The sequence below is a fragment of the Nicotiana tabacum genome, chromosome 7, assembly GCF_000715075.1.
Source record: "Nicotiana tabacum cultivar K326 chromosome 7, ASM71507v2, whole genome shotgun sequence".
In the NCBI taxonomy this organism is placed as follows: domain Eukaryota; kingdom Viridiplantae; phylum Streptophyta; class Magnoliopsida; order Solanales; family Solanaceae; genus Nicotiana; species Nicotiana tabacum.
In genome coordinates this window covers 91,491,709-91,505,655 of record NC_134086.1, presented here as the reverse complement: position 1 = coordinate 91,505,655, position 13,947 = coordinate 91,491,709, and the positions used below count along the sequence as shown (strand labels likewise).

At 42.8% G+C, this 13,947-nt stretch overlaps 1 protein-coding gene across 1 annotated transcript; it reads left to right on the top strand.

Annotated features, from left to right (window-relative positions):
- Positions 1-239: 239 nt before the first annotated feature.
- LOC142162168 (uncharacterized) lies at positions 240-1,565 on the top strand. Its single transcript, XM_075218492.1, has 2 exons — positions 240-1,007; positions 1,140-1,565. Exons 1-2 carry the CDS (start codon positions 240-242, stop codon positions 1,563-1,565), a joined length of 1,194 nt encoding a protein of 397 aa, XP_075074593.1.
- The last annotated feature ends 12,382 nt before the right edge of the window (positions 1,566-13,947 follow it).

Sequence of the window (13,947 nt, the reverse complement as noted above, 5' to 3'; positions counted from 1 at the left end):
CTATGAACATTCAGCCCTACACAGTAATGAATGCACAACCATATATTAGGCCACAACAACAATTCCACCAAAAGCGAGCTCAATTTCCAAGAAATCAACCTCCTCACCAAGCTCAGTATAATCCCCGACCTCCACAAAATAATCTCCCCTACAACGCCCGCGCTCGAGAGCCGCCTAGGAAAATGGACTTCACACCTATTGGTGAGTCATAATCCAACCTTTTCCCTAAATTGGTCCAAATGGGTTTGTTACAACCTGTACCTCCAAATAGGCAAAACCCAGAGTCACCCTCTTACCAACCTGGTGCCCGATGTGCCTATCACTCTGAAGTGGAAGGGCATGACACTGAGAGCTGTTGGACTTTGAAAAGGGTTGTTAAAAACCTCATAGAACAGAAACGGATAGTGTTAAAGGACGAAGACATTCCTAATGTGACTAACAACCCGTTACCGGCTCACAACAATGGACCGATTATTGGGATGATCTGCGAAGATAAAGAGTTTGATCCTGTCTTGAAAGCCATCATTGCAATCGCCGACATTGAGAAAAAGCCCAAGACGTATGCAAAGCAAGAAAAGGGGGACAAGAAGAGTAAAACCCCCCCTCAAAACACAGAAAAAGCAATGGAAACCAAAACTGAGGTAGTGCCCTCAAAAGATGTCATCATTTATGTTCCCCGAGGTTCGAAGAAAGGACAAGTAACATTGAGCCCTCCAAGAAGGTTTGAACTGAACAAAGGATCTAAAATGTACGTGCCCAAAGGGACCTATGCGGAACGGGGGCCAATAATTTCACCGAGGCTGAATGAGCCCATGATTATTGGACGCGCGTCGCAGAGGCCCATGACAGATCCTACTACCGTCCCATGGAATTATAACAAGGCGGTAGTAACCTACAAAGGAAAAGAAATCCTGGGAGGAGTAAATGAAGCTAACCCAACTGAGAAATACTTCAACCTGGAGGAGTTGAGTGATTCTAGAAAGAGGCATTTTCCACCCAAAAAACCCGTTAGTGCCGAGGAAGCGGAAGAGTTTTTCAGGAAAATGAAAACTGCGGACTACGAGATAATTGACCAACTCCGAAAGTCTCCCGCTCAAGCCTCGTTGTTGTCTCTACTGATGAATTCAACTGAGCATCAGAAAGTGTTGATCAAGACCCTCAACGAAGCTTACGTCCCAATTGAAACTACCGTGGAACAGCTAGAGAGGATGGCGGAAAGATTCTTCATGATCAATCAGATTTCCTTTAGCAAAAATGATCTGCCCCCGGAAGGGGCCGCCCACAACAAAGCCCTCCACCTAACGGTTAAATGTGAAGGGTACTATGTGAAGAGGGTCATGCTGGACGGCGGGTCCGGAGTAGATATCTGTCCCCTTTCGACTCTGCAAAGAATGGAGATCGAGATAGGAAGAATCAACCTAATAGCGTATGTGTTCGTGCCTTTGACGGCATCAAAAGGGACACCCCTAGGCGAGATCGATTTGATTTTGGCTATCGGACCTGTCGATTTTGAGGTGACTTTTCAGGTTTTGGATATGGATACTTCCTACAATTTCCTCCTATGAAGGCCTTGGATTCATGCGGCGGAAGCCGTGCCTTCTACTCTCCACCAGATGGTAAAATTTGTATATGAAAATCAAGAGATTATAGTCCACGGAGAGGATGAGCATTCAATTTATCGAGACCCGTCGGTTCCGTGCCTCGAAGCTAAGAAGGGTAGTGAACACATAGTCTATCAAGTTTTCGAGGTTGTGGTCGCAGACCAATGCGAAGAAGGAAGCCCGCACCCTCAACCTTTTCTCTCAAAGGCGTCAGTTATGGTTGCCAAGGAAATGATCAGGCATGGTTATAAACCAGGGAAAGGGCTTGGGGCATCATTGCAAGGTATCACCAAACCCATCACCTTACCTGCTGCTAAAAAGTTCTTCGGTGTTGGTTTTTACGCCGAAGAAGCTGATATAATGTGGGCAAACCAATGGAAGAGCAATGGTTGGGTTTTGTCTAAGCCAATTCCGCATCTTTACAGAACGTTCGTCAGACCCAAATACATTGACGAAAAAGAGGATGAGACCTTCACGACCGAGGAAATTGAAGAAATCTGTGGGGTTATGAGGCAAATGCTGTATGAAACCCATATGGTTCAGCCGGGAGAAGGCTCGAGCACCGCTGAGGTGCTTTACATGGGGCCTGGCGCCAAATTGCAAAACTGGAAGGCCACTCCGTTTCCGATCAAGCGGGAATCCTGGTAGACCGGTCTTGCCACCTTTTCTGCATTATGAGTTATTTTGGGGTGTAACTCGAATGATTTCCTTTTAGTTTCCTGTCCTTAAATTCTGATGTAAACCCTATTATCTTCAAAATTCAATGAAATGAAGTTAATATACCATCTTTCATCTTATTTATTCTCTCTGATTCTTTTATTTTTGTTTTATTTCTTTCAGTTCTAATAATGCGGTTTTAAATAACATGACATGCTTGCGGACTTCATGCCCAGATCCAAACATGCAGTCTAGCCGCGAAATAATGAACCAAGAAATGGAATACGATGAAGAAGAGGCTTTTAAGGAAATAAATCGAGAATTGGAACATTTTGAGAACAAACCTAAGCCAAATCTGAATGACACCGAACCGGTTAATTTGGGAACTCCTGAGGAAATCCGAGAGACCAAAATAAGCATTCACACGGACGAGAGAATGCGAAACGCGATAATTCAACTCCTTTTTGAATTCAAAGATGTGTTTGCTTGGTCATACGATGATATGCCAGGATTAGGCGTTGATCTAGTGGTGCATAAATTGTCAATTCACCCTGATTGTCCTCCAGTTCAACAAAAGCAAAGAAAGTTCAAGACTGATGTCAGTGACAAGATTAAAGAAGAAATCACCAAGCAGCTGAAAACGGGGGTAATTCGGGTAGTCCAGTACACCACGTGGTTGGCAAATGTAGTTCCAGCGCCGAAAAAAGATGGGAAGACTCGGGTATGTGTGGATTATTGAGATTTGAACAGAGCAAGTCCCAAAGACAATTTCCCATTGCCCAACATCCACATCCTTGTTGATAATTGTGCCAAACATGAGATCCAGTCTTTCGTAGATTGTTACGCTGGATATCATCAGGTGTTGATGGATGAAGAAGATGTCGAGAAGAATGCCTTCACTACACCATGGGGGACTTACTGTTATCGGGTTATGCCATTCGGTCTGAAGAATGCTGGGGCAACTTACATGAGAGCCATGACTGCCATTTTTCATGACATGATGCATCAAGAAATAGAGGTGTATGTGGACGACGTGATAGTCAAGTCCAGTACGCGGGACAATCATATCCAAGACTTGAGGAAATTCTTCGAGAGGCTGAGAAAGTACGACTTGAAGCTGAACCCGGCCAAATGCGCATTCGGAGTCCCATCAGGCAAGCTTTTGGGTTTCTTAGTAAGCAGGAAAGGTATAGAGTTAGATCCAACAAAGATAAAATCTATTAGAGATATACCTCCCCCAAGAACAAAGAAAGACATGATGAGTCTGTTGGGCAGGTTAAACTATATCAGTCGATTCATCGCCCAGCTGACTAGCACATGTGAGCCCATATTTAAGCTGTTAAGGAAGGATGCAGCGATCAAATGGATGGCTGAGTGTCAAGAAGCTTTTGACAAGATCAAAGAATATCTTTTAAATCCCCCGGTTTTGGTCCCACCAGAGCCAGAGAGACCATTGTTCTTGTATATGACAGTCTTGGAAAATTCTTTCGGTTGCGTCCTCGGGCAACATAATGTAACCGGAAAGAAGGAGCAGGCGATCTACTACTTGAGCAAGAAATTCACCGGCTACGAGGCCAAGTACACTCTGCTGGAAAGAACGTGTTGTGCTTTGACATGGGTTGCTCAAAAATTGGGACATTATCTCCAAGCTCACACTACTTACCTCATAAGCAGGTTGGATCCTTTGAAATACATATTTCAGAAACCGATGCCTACCGGAAGACTGGCCAAGTGGCAAATCTTGCTTACTGAATTTGACATAGTCTATGTCACCCGCACGGCAATGAAGGCCCAGGCATTAGCGGATCATTTGGCCGAAAACCCGGTTGATGAGGAATACCAACCGTTGAGTACTTATTTTTCGGATGAAGAGATAAACACCGTGGAAGTAGTCTCGGAAAGCGCTCATGTTTGGAAGATGTTCTTTGATGGGGCCGTAAACGCCAAAAGTGTAGGAATTGGGGCAATTTTGATCTCGCCCTCCGGTCAGCACTATCCTGCTACAGCTAGGCTGCATTTCTTTTGCACGAACAATACAGCTGAGTATGAAGCCTGCATCATGGGCATGCATATGGCGATCGATCAGGATGTCAAAGATTTGTTGATTATGGGAGATTCTGACCTGATTATCCGGCAAGCCCAAGGTGAATGGGAAACTCGGGATATCAAGCTTATTCCTTACCGACAGCACGTGGAGGACCTCGGAAAGCGTTTTAAATCAATAGAGTTCAGGTATATCCCGCGGTGTCACAACGAACTAGCGGATGCACTTGCTACCTTAGCTTCAATGTTACCCTACCCAGGCAACGCCCACGTCGATCCCTTGGAAATCCAAATCAGGGAAAGACATGGTTACTGTAACGTAATCGAGGCAGGATCATGTACACAGCCATGGTACCATGATATCAAGAGGTTCTTGAAGACACAAGAATACCCCGAACATGCTACTGGAGATCAAAAGAGAACCATTAGGCAGCATGCAGGTGGTTTCTTTTTGAGCGGCGAGTTATTGTATAAAAGAACCCCGGACCTCAATCTACTAAGATGTGTTGATGCCGAGGAGGCGGGAAAGATCATGCATGAAGTACACGTAGGAGTGTGTGGACCCCACATGAACGGGTATGTTTTGGCAAAGAAAATCCTTCGAGCAGGTTATTACTGGATGACCATGGAAAAGGACTGTTTTAGCTTCGTTCGGAAGTGTCATCAGTGTCAAGTGCACGGTGATTTGATTCATGCACCTCCCACGGAATTGAATCCCATGTCTACACTTTGTCCATTTGTTGCTTGGGGCATGGACGTCATTGGTTCGATCGAGCCGAAGGCCTCAAATGGACACAGGTTTATATTGGTCGCTATCGACTACTTCACAAAATGGGTAGAGGTTGTCACTCTCAAGTCGGTCACTAAAAAAGCTGTAGTGGATTTTGTACATTCAAATCTTATCTGTCGTTTCGGTATTCCTGCAACTATCATCACAGATAACGCAGCGAACCTGAATAGTCACTTGATGGGAGGCGTATGCGAGCAGTTCAAAATAACGCATAGGAATTCCACTCCTTATCGGCCCAAGGCCAATGGCGCTGTAGAAGCAGCAAACAAGAACATCAAGAAGATTTTGAGGAAGACGATCTAGAGTTCCCGCCAGTGGCATGAATAGCTACCCTTTGCTTTGTTGGGATATCGCACTACGGTATGCACGTCAGTAGGAGCAACCCCTTATCTTTTGGTTTATGGGACCGAGGCTGTGATACCAGCAGAGGTAGAAATTCCTTCGCTCTGAACCATTGTCGAAGAAGAAATTGAAGATAGCGAGTGGGTTAAGACTCGATTGGAGCAGTTGACTTTGATTGACGAGAAGCGAATGGCTGCGGTTTGTCACGGGTAGTTGTACCAACGAAGAATAGCCCGTTCTTACAACAAGAAAGTCCGACCCAGGAATTTCGAAGTGGGTCAACTGGTACTGAGGCGCATTCTGCCCCATCACCAGGAAGCGAGAGGAAAATTTGCTCCAAATTGGAATGGCCCATACATCATCAGGAAGATATTGCCGAGAGAAGCGTTTTATCTGGGTGATATTGAAGGAAATGATCCTGAAACAACAGTGAATGCGGATGCAGTCAAAAGGTACTATGTCTGAGTTATACTTCAGTGGTCCTGACACATTTGAAATGATGAAGGTTTTATTCCCACTACCCCAAACACTATCAACTCTCTCTACAAGCCCTTTGAGCCGGTTACATTTCTTTGGCTACCTTCGGAAAAAAAAACAAAAACAAAAAAAAATGATTGGCCTGAACTACGTTCGACTTGATTCCAAAAGGATACGTAGGTAGCCTCTCTATGGGGTTCAGTCACACCAAAAGGGGTTGCATATGAATCCAATCAAGGGCAGAGTTTCTCAACAGGAATTAGGCCAAGACAAAGCAACTGGAACGATCAAGGCCACCAAACCAACCGCCATTTTCAAACTGACAATTTTTCTTTGTTTAGGAAAATTGAGACAGGTGCGACCCAAAGCAACCGTGCAAGAAGCAGGTGTAGCCCAAAAGAAATGAAATGCGCGAGCGTTGAAACAGCTTTGCGGCAAGAAAACGACCAAAAGGAAGTTTCCCCAGAACTCTTTCATGCATTTTGATAAATAAAAGAAAAGGAAAACCAAAAGAAAGAAGACAAGAAATAAAAATGAACATCCCAAAAGAAAAAAAAAGAGACGAATCATGGTAGCATAGGACCTCATTCCTCGACTATCCCGGTACAAACCATGGATCTCCCTGGCATAACCCAAGGAGCCTTTTTTTTATCCAAATCCCCGACATAACCCGAGGACTCTTTCCCTCTTCCGGCATAACCCGATGACGTCCCCGGCATAACCCGAGGATTCTTTCCCTTTTCCGGCATAACCCGAGGACTCTTTCCCTTTCTGGCATAACCCGATGACTTCCCCGGCATAACCCGAGGATTCTTTCCCTTTTCCGGCATAACCCGATGATTTCCCTGGCATAACCCGAGGACTCTTTCCCTCTTCTGGCATAACCCGATGACTTCCCCGGCATAACCCGAGGATTCTTTCCCTTTTTCGGCATAACCCGATGATTTCCCCGGCATAACCCGAGGACTCCTTCCCTTTTTCCGGCATAACCCGATGATTTCCCCGGCATAACCCGAGGACCCTTTCCCTTTTCCGGCATAACCCGAGGACTTTTTCCCTTTTCCGGCATAACCCGATGATTTCCCCAACATAACCCGAGGACTCTTTCCCTTTTCCGGCATAACCTGATGACTTCCCCGGCATAGCCCGAGGACTCTTTCCCTTTTTCCGGCATAACCCGATGAATCTTTCCGACATAACCCCAGACAGTTTCCAGCATAACCTGGCAATCCTCCCAATTTGAGGCTCCAACCCCGAAATGAGCATTTTTCTGTTAAGCCGACATTAGGGCTCCAATCCCTGAATTGTGCATTTTTACCTTTCGCGACATTAGGGCTCCAATCCCTGAGTTGCGCTTGGTAGACTAGAATTTTCAATCCCCGCATCAATTCTGTAAGTTGTTACGGCGATTAAATCACGAAATTTTTCCTATTGAAACTGGGGCAGAAAAATTTCGTTCGTTTGTTTTGTTTGTCTTAGAAGGTCTGACCTCGAGGCGCATGGATCGAGACAACCTACGGATTGAGTCTCAATCCAGAATAAAGAAAAGAAGAAAAGGACAAAAAGAAGATGTTCCGAGATATTGGAATAAACAAAGGGCAGATCACTCCAAAGTTTGATCAAGGTCCCGAACTCTGCCAATCCCGTCTCACTCAACATCGCGGAAATAAGCAGGCGCCTACAACTTGCAAGCATCAAGATTCGAATCGAAGTCTACAAGCAGAATCAGCTAAGACCCAAGATCAAGTTGCAAAAGAATTATAGATAGGAATCTTGTAACTAGCGGTTGACAGGCATAAATAGTTAGTTCAGTTTCAATTCCCTTTGATTGTAATAAGGCGGTCGGTAAGTAGTAGTGGCAACAGCAACAGCAGTAACAGCAAGCATTGCAATCCCATGGTAGTCCCAGCTACCAAAATTTCCCGAACTACATTGACCTGATTCCTGTTTAGCCCAGGATATGTAGGAAATCTTTGAAGCAAAGATTCGGTCAAATCTTTCAAAATGTGCTTCACACGGAGTATTCCAATAGGCAAAAATCGTTCATATCCACTCACTTTATCTTTGCATGAAAACTCTTCGTGTTTTCGGACAAAGAGGGGTAGCTGTGAGCGCGTAATTTTTGTTTACGCGATAGTCACTCCAAAAGAAATCAAAATAATAACAAACGGTCTCACCGTGCCATTTTTCGGAATTTACGTGACATTTTTTGTTAGCTATTTGTGGCTTTGTCCGTGTCTATTTAGTCTTATCAAACAAAAAATACAAAAAATAGGTCGTGCGTAAGTTTAGGATATCATTCTACTATTAGGAATTAATCGAACCATAATCCGGTTATTAAAAGGGAAATCATAAAATATACGTCTCTTATTCTATTTGTTTGTCATTAAATGATTTTATTTTAATTAAATGTTAATGTGAGTGATATTTGTTGTTTGAGTATTAATTAACATTTGTATGATTTTATTTTTAATTTTACAATTTTAGTTAGGAATTTTATTTAAATCAAAAGAAAGAAAAGAAATGGGTTAAATCAGATTTAGGCCATTAAATTGGACCCAGAATCAGGCCCAGAAAATACTGATGTACCCAGTCCAGGTCAGTTTGGCCTCAGGGGTATCCCAACGATGTCGTTTTGGTCATGCCTGATCTGGGCCGTTGATCTCAGAATGATCAACGGCCAAGATCACATCCCCCGTACCCGCATTCAAACCCGACCCGTTCAACCCCGGACCAACCCAACCCCTTGCATCTGAAACGACACCGTTCCTCACCAGCTGAAAGATCCTAGCCCTTCATCTCGCCTCATCCGACGGCCAGGATCTAATCTTTCACTAACTATATAAGTCCAAAACCTTACCCCACGCCCCCATCCAAACACCCCCCTTCATCGTCCCAAACACGGACCTCTCAAACCCTAGCCGCCCCTGTGCACCTTCACCGTAAAGCCGGCGGCAAGGACGCCGGTGACCACCACCTTAACACCCTAGGACCTCCTCCACCCCCTGAACACAGATCCACTAACTGTGGGTCTCGAATCCTCTTCCACCATCTCGAATCTTCATTTGAAGATTCGAGCCGGACCTCGACCTACACCAAACCACCCCAAATCCATGTCAGGCACTCCCCTGACCTCCCCCATGACCAAACCAGGTTTGGTTTGGTCCGAATCCAACCAGGAAAACTTGAATCCCAAATCTGCCATTAGGAACCCTAGAAGTCTTGAGTTCAATTTGTGTCCGTTTGAACTAGAAGATTAGGGTCTAATGGACCTTAATCGAAGTGTTCTCAGTTGAGAACACTTCGATTAAAGTCCGTTCAACCCCAAGAAAGGTCGATTCAAATCCGAGCTAGGGCTTTCTAATTTCTCAAGACTTTAAGGTATTTGCTTTCCTTTTTCTTTATCAGTTCATTTTGTTTGTTGTATTTAAATGTCTGTTCATATGTCCAAATGTTTAGTTGATTCATTTTTGAATTTTTGTCGACTGTTCTGTCCACCTTGCCCGGGCCTCTGTATTTGGTCAAGTCTTTCTTCATTTACTGATAATGTGTATGTGTGTAAACTATACAATCAACTGAAATTGAATTTGGTCGATTAATTAGCTTCCAGGGCAATTTCGTTTGGTCAGTACAATTTGAACCGCATGTTAATACTGTTGGATTCTGATCAATGGCTTCGATTGTATGTGTTGTGATTCGCGTAGTCGATTCGATATATGTCGTCAATTAGTTCAGCTTTGAATGGTAATAATTTGATCCATGTTATTGGTTTTTCTGCTGAAGTTTTGTTTGAATCCAATTAGGAACTGAGTATAGCTTTGTTAGTTGTTCAATTTGAATCAAAAACATTTATGGTTTGGGTTATAGTTTCAGTTCAGGTTTAAGTTTTGAATTGATGGCATGTGTATTCTTAGGCAGCATGTGCATTATAGTTTCTTTATTAAATTAGAGCAAATGGGACAGCATGTGCTGTCAGGATACATTCCTGCTGCCCATTTTTGTTTTAGTTTTAATAAAATGATAAAGCACTTTAATAATGAAAAGAGTTTGGTTGTCAGGGGAATCTCATGGGAGGGGTTTTATTTTTAAATGGTTGAGTGGAAAAACAACAGGAAATGGGAGGGAGTGTGAATGGTTTTACAGGCTGTAGATGGTTTGAGGCAGGTTATAAATAAGAGGGGTTCCATTAGTTAAAGGGGGGGATTCAGATCAGATAGAGCAGAGAGTTTAAGAAGGGAGAGAGTTCTGAAAATCAGAGAGAGTTCTGAAAATCAGAGAGAGTTCAGAAATCAGGGGAAGATAGAAAAGAAATTTCTGTTTGTTTGATTGAAACTGAAAACACTGGTTTCTTCATCTTTTTCTGTTTGGACACTAGCTCTAATCTGCTACTGGTTCAGTCAGACTAAGGGTCTTTGCTTTGAAGTATTTGAAAATCAGCAACTGTGTTCTTTTATTGTATCGGATCCATCTGTTACCCGTTTGGAATGACATTGGAGTTTCCTGGGTCTCAACTGGGCTTTATTTTTTTACTTGGACATTGGGTACTGTATCATTGAGTTACTGTTTGGTTTATCCTGCCTGGGTTTGTCATTGCTGCTGTATTTGTTATTTGTTGCTTCCATTCTTGTTGCTGTTGCTGCTGACTTGCCTGCATTCTGTTTCTTCTGTTGTATTCAACATTCAGGTACACGTTTGAACCTCACATTGATGTAACGGTTAACAGCATGAAATGAAAGATGCACAGGAGTTTAATCAGTCGCTGCTTTACTATGGCTTTGTAAATGTGGTTAAAACTGTGTAAATTTTAGTTTGTAGATCAATAGAGAATACATTATTGAGCTTGTACTTAATTGAAGCTTATGCTGGTCTATAACTGCAATATATGATTTGTTTAACGGTATACATGATGTAACTATATAATTCATGGAATGTGCAATCACTTAGTGTAATTGTTAATTCGAACTTTTCTCTAGTTGTTTTGAGCATGTAGGGTGGATGGCTTTTAAATCTTGCCAAATACAATACAGTTTTTTAAAGTTTTTGAGTTTTCAACTTCATTAGGCAGTTTATAGGACGAGTTCCGAATACCATTAGTAGCATCTTCTAATAAGTAATTCTATTAATCCTGTTTAAATGGGTTAGTTTAAATTTAGCTTGAGGAGTGTTTGGAGTAAGTGTAGCATTTCATCAATCTTGTATGTAATTCTTTTTTTTATCAAATTAAAAGCATGCTCCATGAGGTACAGCATTCTTCACCTTGTAAACAATTAATCAGATGATTAACAAGAATTTGGAGTTGGCCAAAGCATGCAATTTAATTAGCATGTATCTTTTTTCTTCTATTTTTAGAGACAAACATAATAGAAATGTAGTCACTGTAGGTTTATCCTTTCAAACAATGAGACGAGCCTCGCCAAATAAAAAATGCAAATTGCGGGGCCCTCAATAATTGATCATAATAAATACTTAGAATTCGGGAGGGACTGTTTAGTGAATTTCACTGTCTTCCCCCAAAGATAATAACGCGTTAGACTCTTTAGGCGCGACTTAATTAAATTACATTCTTAAATTCGGGTGCGCATTTATGCGACCCATATTCAAATCTCAACGGAGTCGAAATGTGTTAACAACTACGGGTGCATTGATTGTGACGTGGTTCGAGATGCATTTTCACGACGTTGCAATTCTATAAAAAATAAATGATAATAATAAAAGCGCTTTAAACTTAATAAAAGCACATAAGTCACAACATGTATTTAAATCAGATATTTAGCCATTATAACAATTTAAGCGACCGTGCTAGAACCACGGGATTCGAGGGTGCCTAACACCTTCCCTCGGGTCAACAGAATTCCTTACTTAGAATTTCTGGTTCGCAAACTTCATTTGGAAAGTCGAATATTTTCCTCGATTTGGGATTCAAGATAAACCGGTGACTTGGGACACCAAAAGCCAAACCTTTCCCAAGTGGCGACTCTGAATTAAATAAATAATCCCATTTCGAATATTGTCACTTAAATTGGAAAAACTCCCTCGCGCATTTAATCCCTCGGGGCAGGCGCGCAAAAAGGAGGTGTGACAAATATATACATAAAGGGAATGAATATTTACATCAAATGGAGAAAATATATACATACCAAATGAAAATAAATATGAAAAGAAAATATTATCAAAGTTATTACAATTCAAATGTCAAAATATTCAGAATAGACCACACCCCAAATGAAAAATAAGCATTGTCCCCAATGCTTAACAAAAATAAGAACAGGGAAAGGGTAAAAAGTTAAGAGAAATCCCTATGTGGTCTCAGTCTGCATCGGATCCTAAGCAACCTCAACCTCAAGCTATATCTTATCATCACTAGGCTGAAGGTCAGCTGGGTTGCTGAGCATCCGGATCATCTCCTCAGCTATGTGGGAAGTGGCAACCCACTCCTCAGTCTAGTTGGCTACTGCATCTGGTGTTGTGTGTGCTTCTGGTGGGGCTATCTCCATGAGCATATCCAATGGCAAATCCCCTGCAGATGCAATCTTCTCGACCTCCTTAGTCAACTTCTCCACGGACTTCTTTGAAACTTGAGACTTCTTTATCTTTTTGACCTGCTTGGTCAAGTCTGCAATGACCTTCCTATGTTCCTCCAAAGTATCTGTAATAGTCTTCTAGTTTTTCAGAATCTTCTTCAATGTTTCCTCCACTAACGGAGGTACTTGTGGCTGTGTTGGGGCTGGTGAGGCTGAAGACTGTGCTGCAACAGCACTGGAAATATTAGTCAGCTTTGTAGTAGCTTCCTGCACCCAGTTGTTGAGACTCGCCAATGTCTGGGAGACTCGCAGCGCAGTCTGAAGATAGGTAGATGAAGCAGGCACTGGCAATAGTACTGAAAGTCTGGCAGAAGCAGGAGGTCCGGTAGATAAAGATGGTGGCATGGCTACTGTCCTGGTGGAAGTACCGGTTGTTGTGGAAGGCTCAGAAGCTACATCAGTAACCACTACTGCTGGTTTCTCAGACTGGCCAATGGAGGTAGTAGCTTTACCCTTGAACTTAGGGTTGTCAGCTCCCTAAAGTTGGTACCAGGAGAAAGGCTTCTTGTCCTTCACATTTGTATCATAATGCTTGAACTTCACTCCTTGATCCTTGAAATACTCGGTGAGGAAGTTTGCGTACGGATAGGATCTCTCACCCTTCTGGACAGCTAGAGTGATGTTGGTGTACATGATGGCACCAACATTTATCGGATACCCAGCCATAATCGAGGCCACCAAAGCTGCATGGGGAATTAGGAGCATGTTTTCATTGAGGCATGTGTCACGACCCAAACTGAAGGGCCATGACTAACACCCGACCACACTTGCCGAGCACCAACGTACATTTCATCTAACCTTCATTATTATCTTTTAGGGCTGACGAGATCAATATAAATGGTAGACCTAGATCATGGACAACCAGCAATAAAATATGACGGCATGAACATACATAGCAGGGGATGACCAGACAATCAAGAAACTACATATAAGGTATGAGCTACCACGCTACTATGAAAGACTATACAACAAAAACTAGCCGACAAGGCATACCAAACTATACATGAGCCGACACCTGTCTATGAGCCTCTAAAAGAACATAAGTGCTGCAACATAGCCGGAACAGGGCCCCGACATACCCATAATGTCTATAACAAAAATTGCATACCAAGACCAAGGCAAGTCCGAAGAAGGGATCTCGCCAATCACCGCTGAACTGGACAGTCTACTGTGGTGGGGGAGCTGCACCTGCCTGTCTATCAGGACCTGCAGCATGACATGCAGCGTCCACAAATAAAAGGACGTCAGTACGAATAAAGTACTGAGTATGTAAGGCAAGGAACCATAAATACGATCAGTAATGTAAGCAAGGATAGAGAATATACAACTTGTAACATCTTAGTACCTCTGAGGGCTACTTACATGAAATGCATGATACATATGGATAAATACATAAACCTTTAAAGCATTCGCCTTTGTGGGCATCATCATCATCATATCGTACCCGGCCATAATA

Excerpts from the sequence above, each read along its gene's own strand:
- LOC142162168 (XM_075218492.1), top strand. The coding sequence starts at position 240 with ATGGGTTTGTTACAACCTGTACCTCCAAATAGGCAAAACCCAGAGTCA. Across the intron at positions 1,008-1,139 it reads ATTTTCCACCCAAAAAACCC|AAAGTGTTGATCAAGACCCT; the intron begins GTTAGTGCCGAG and ends ACTGAGCATCAG.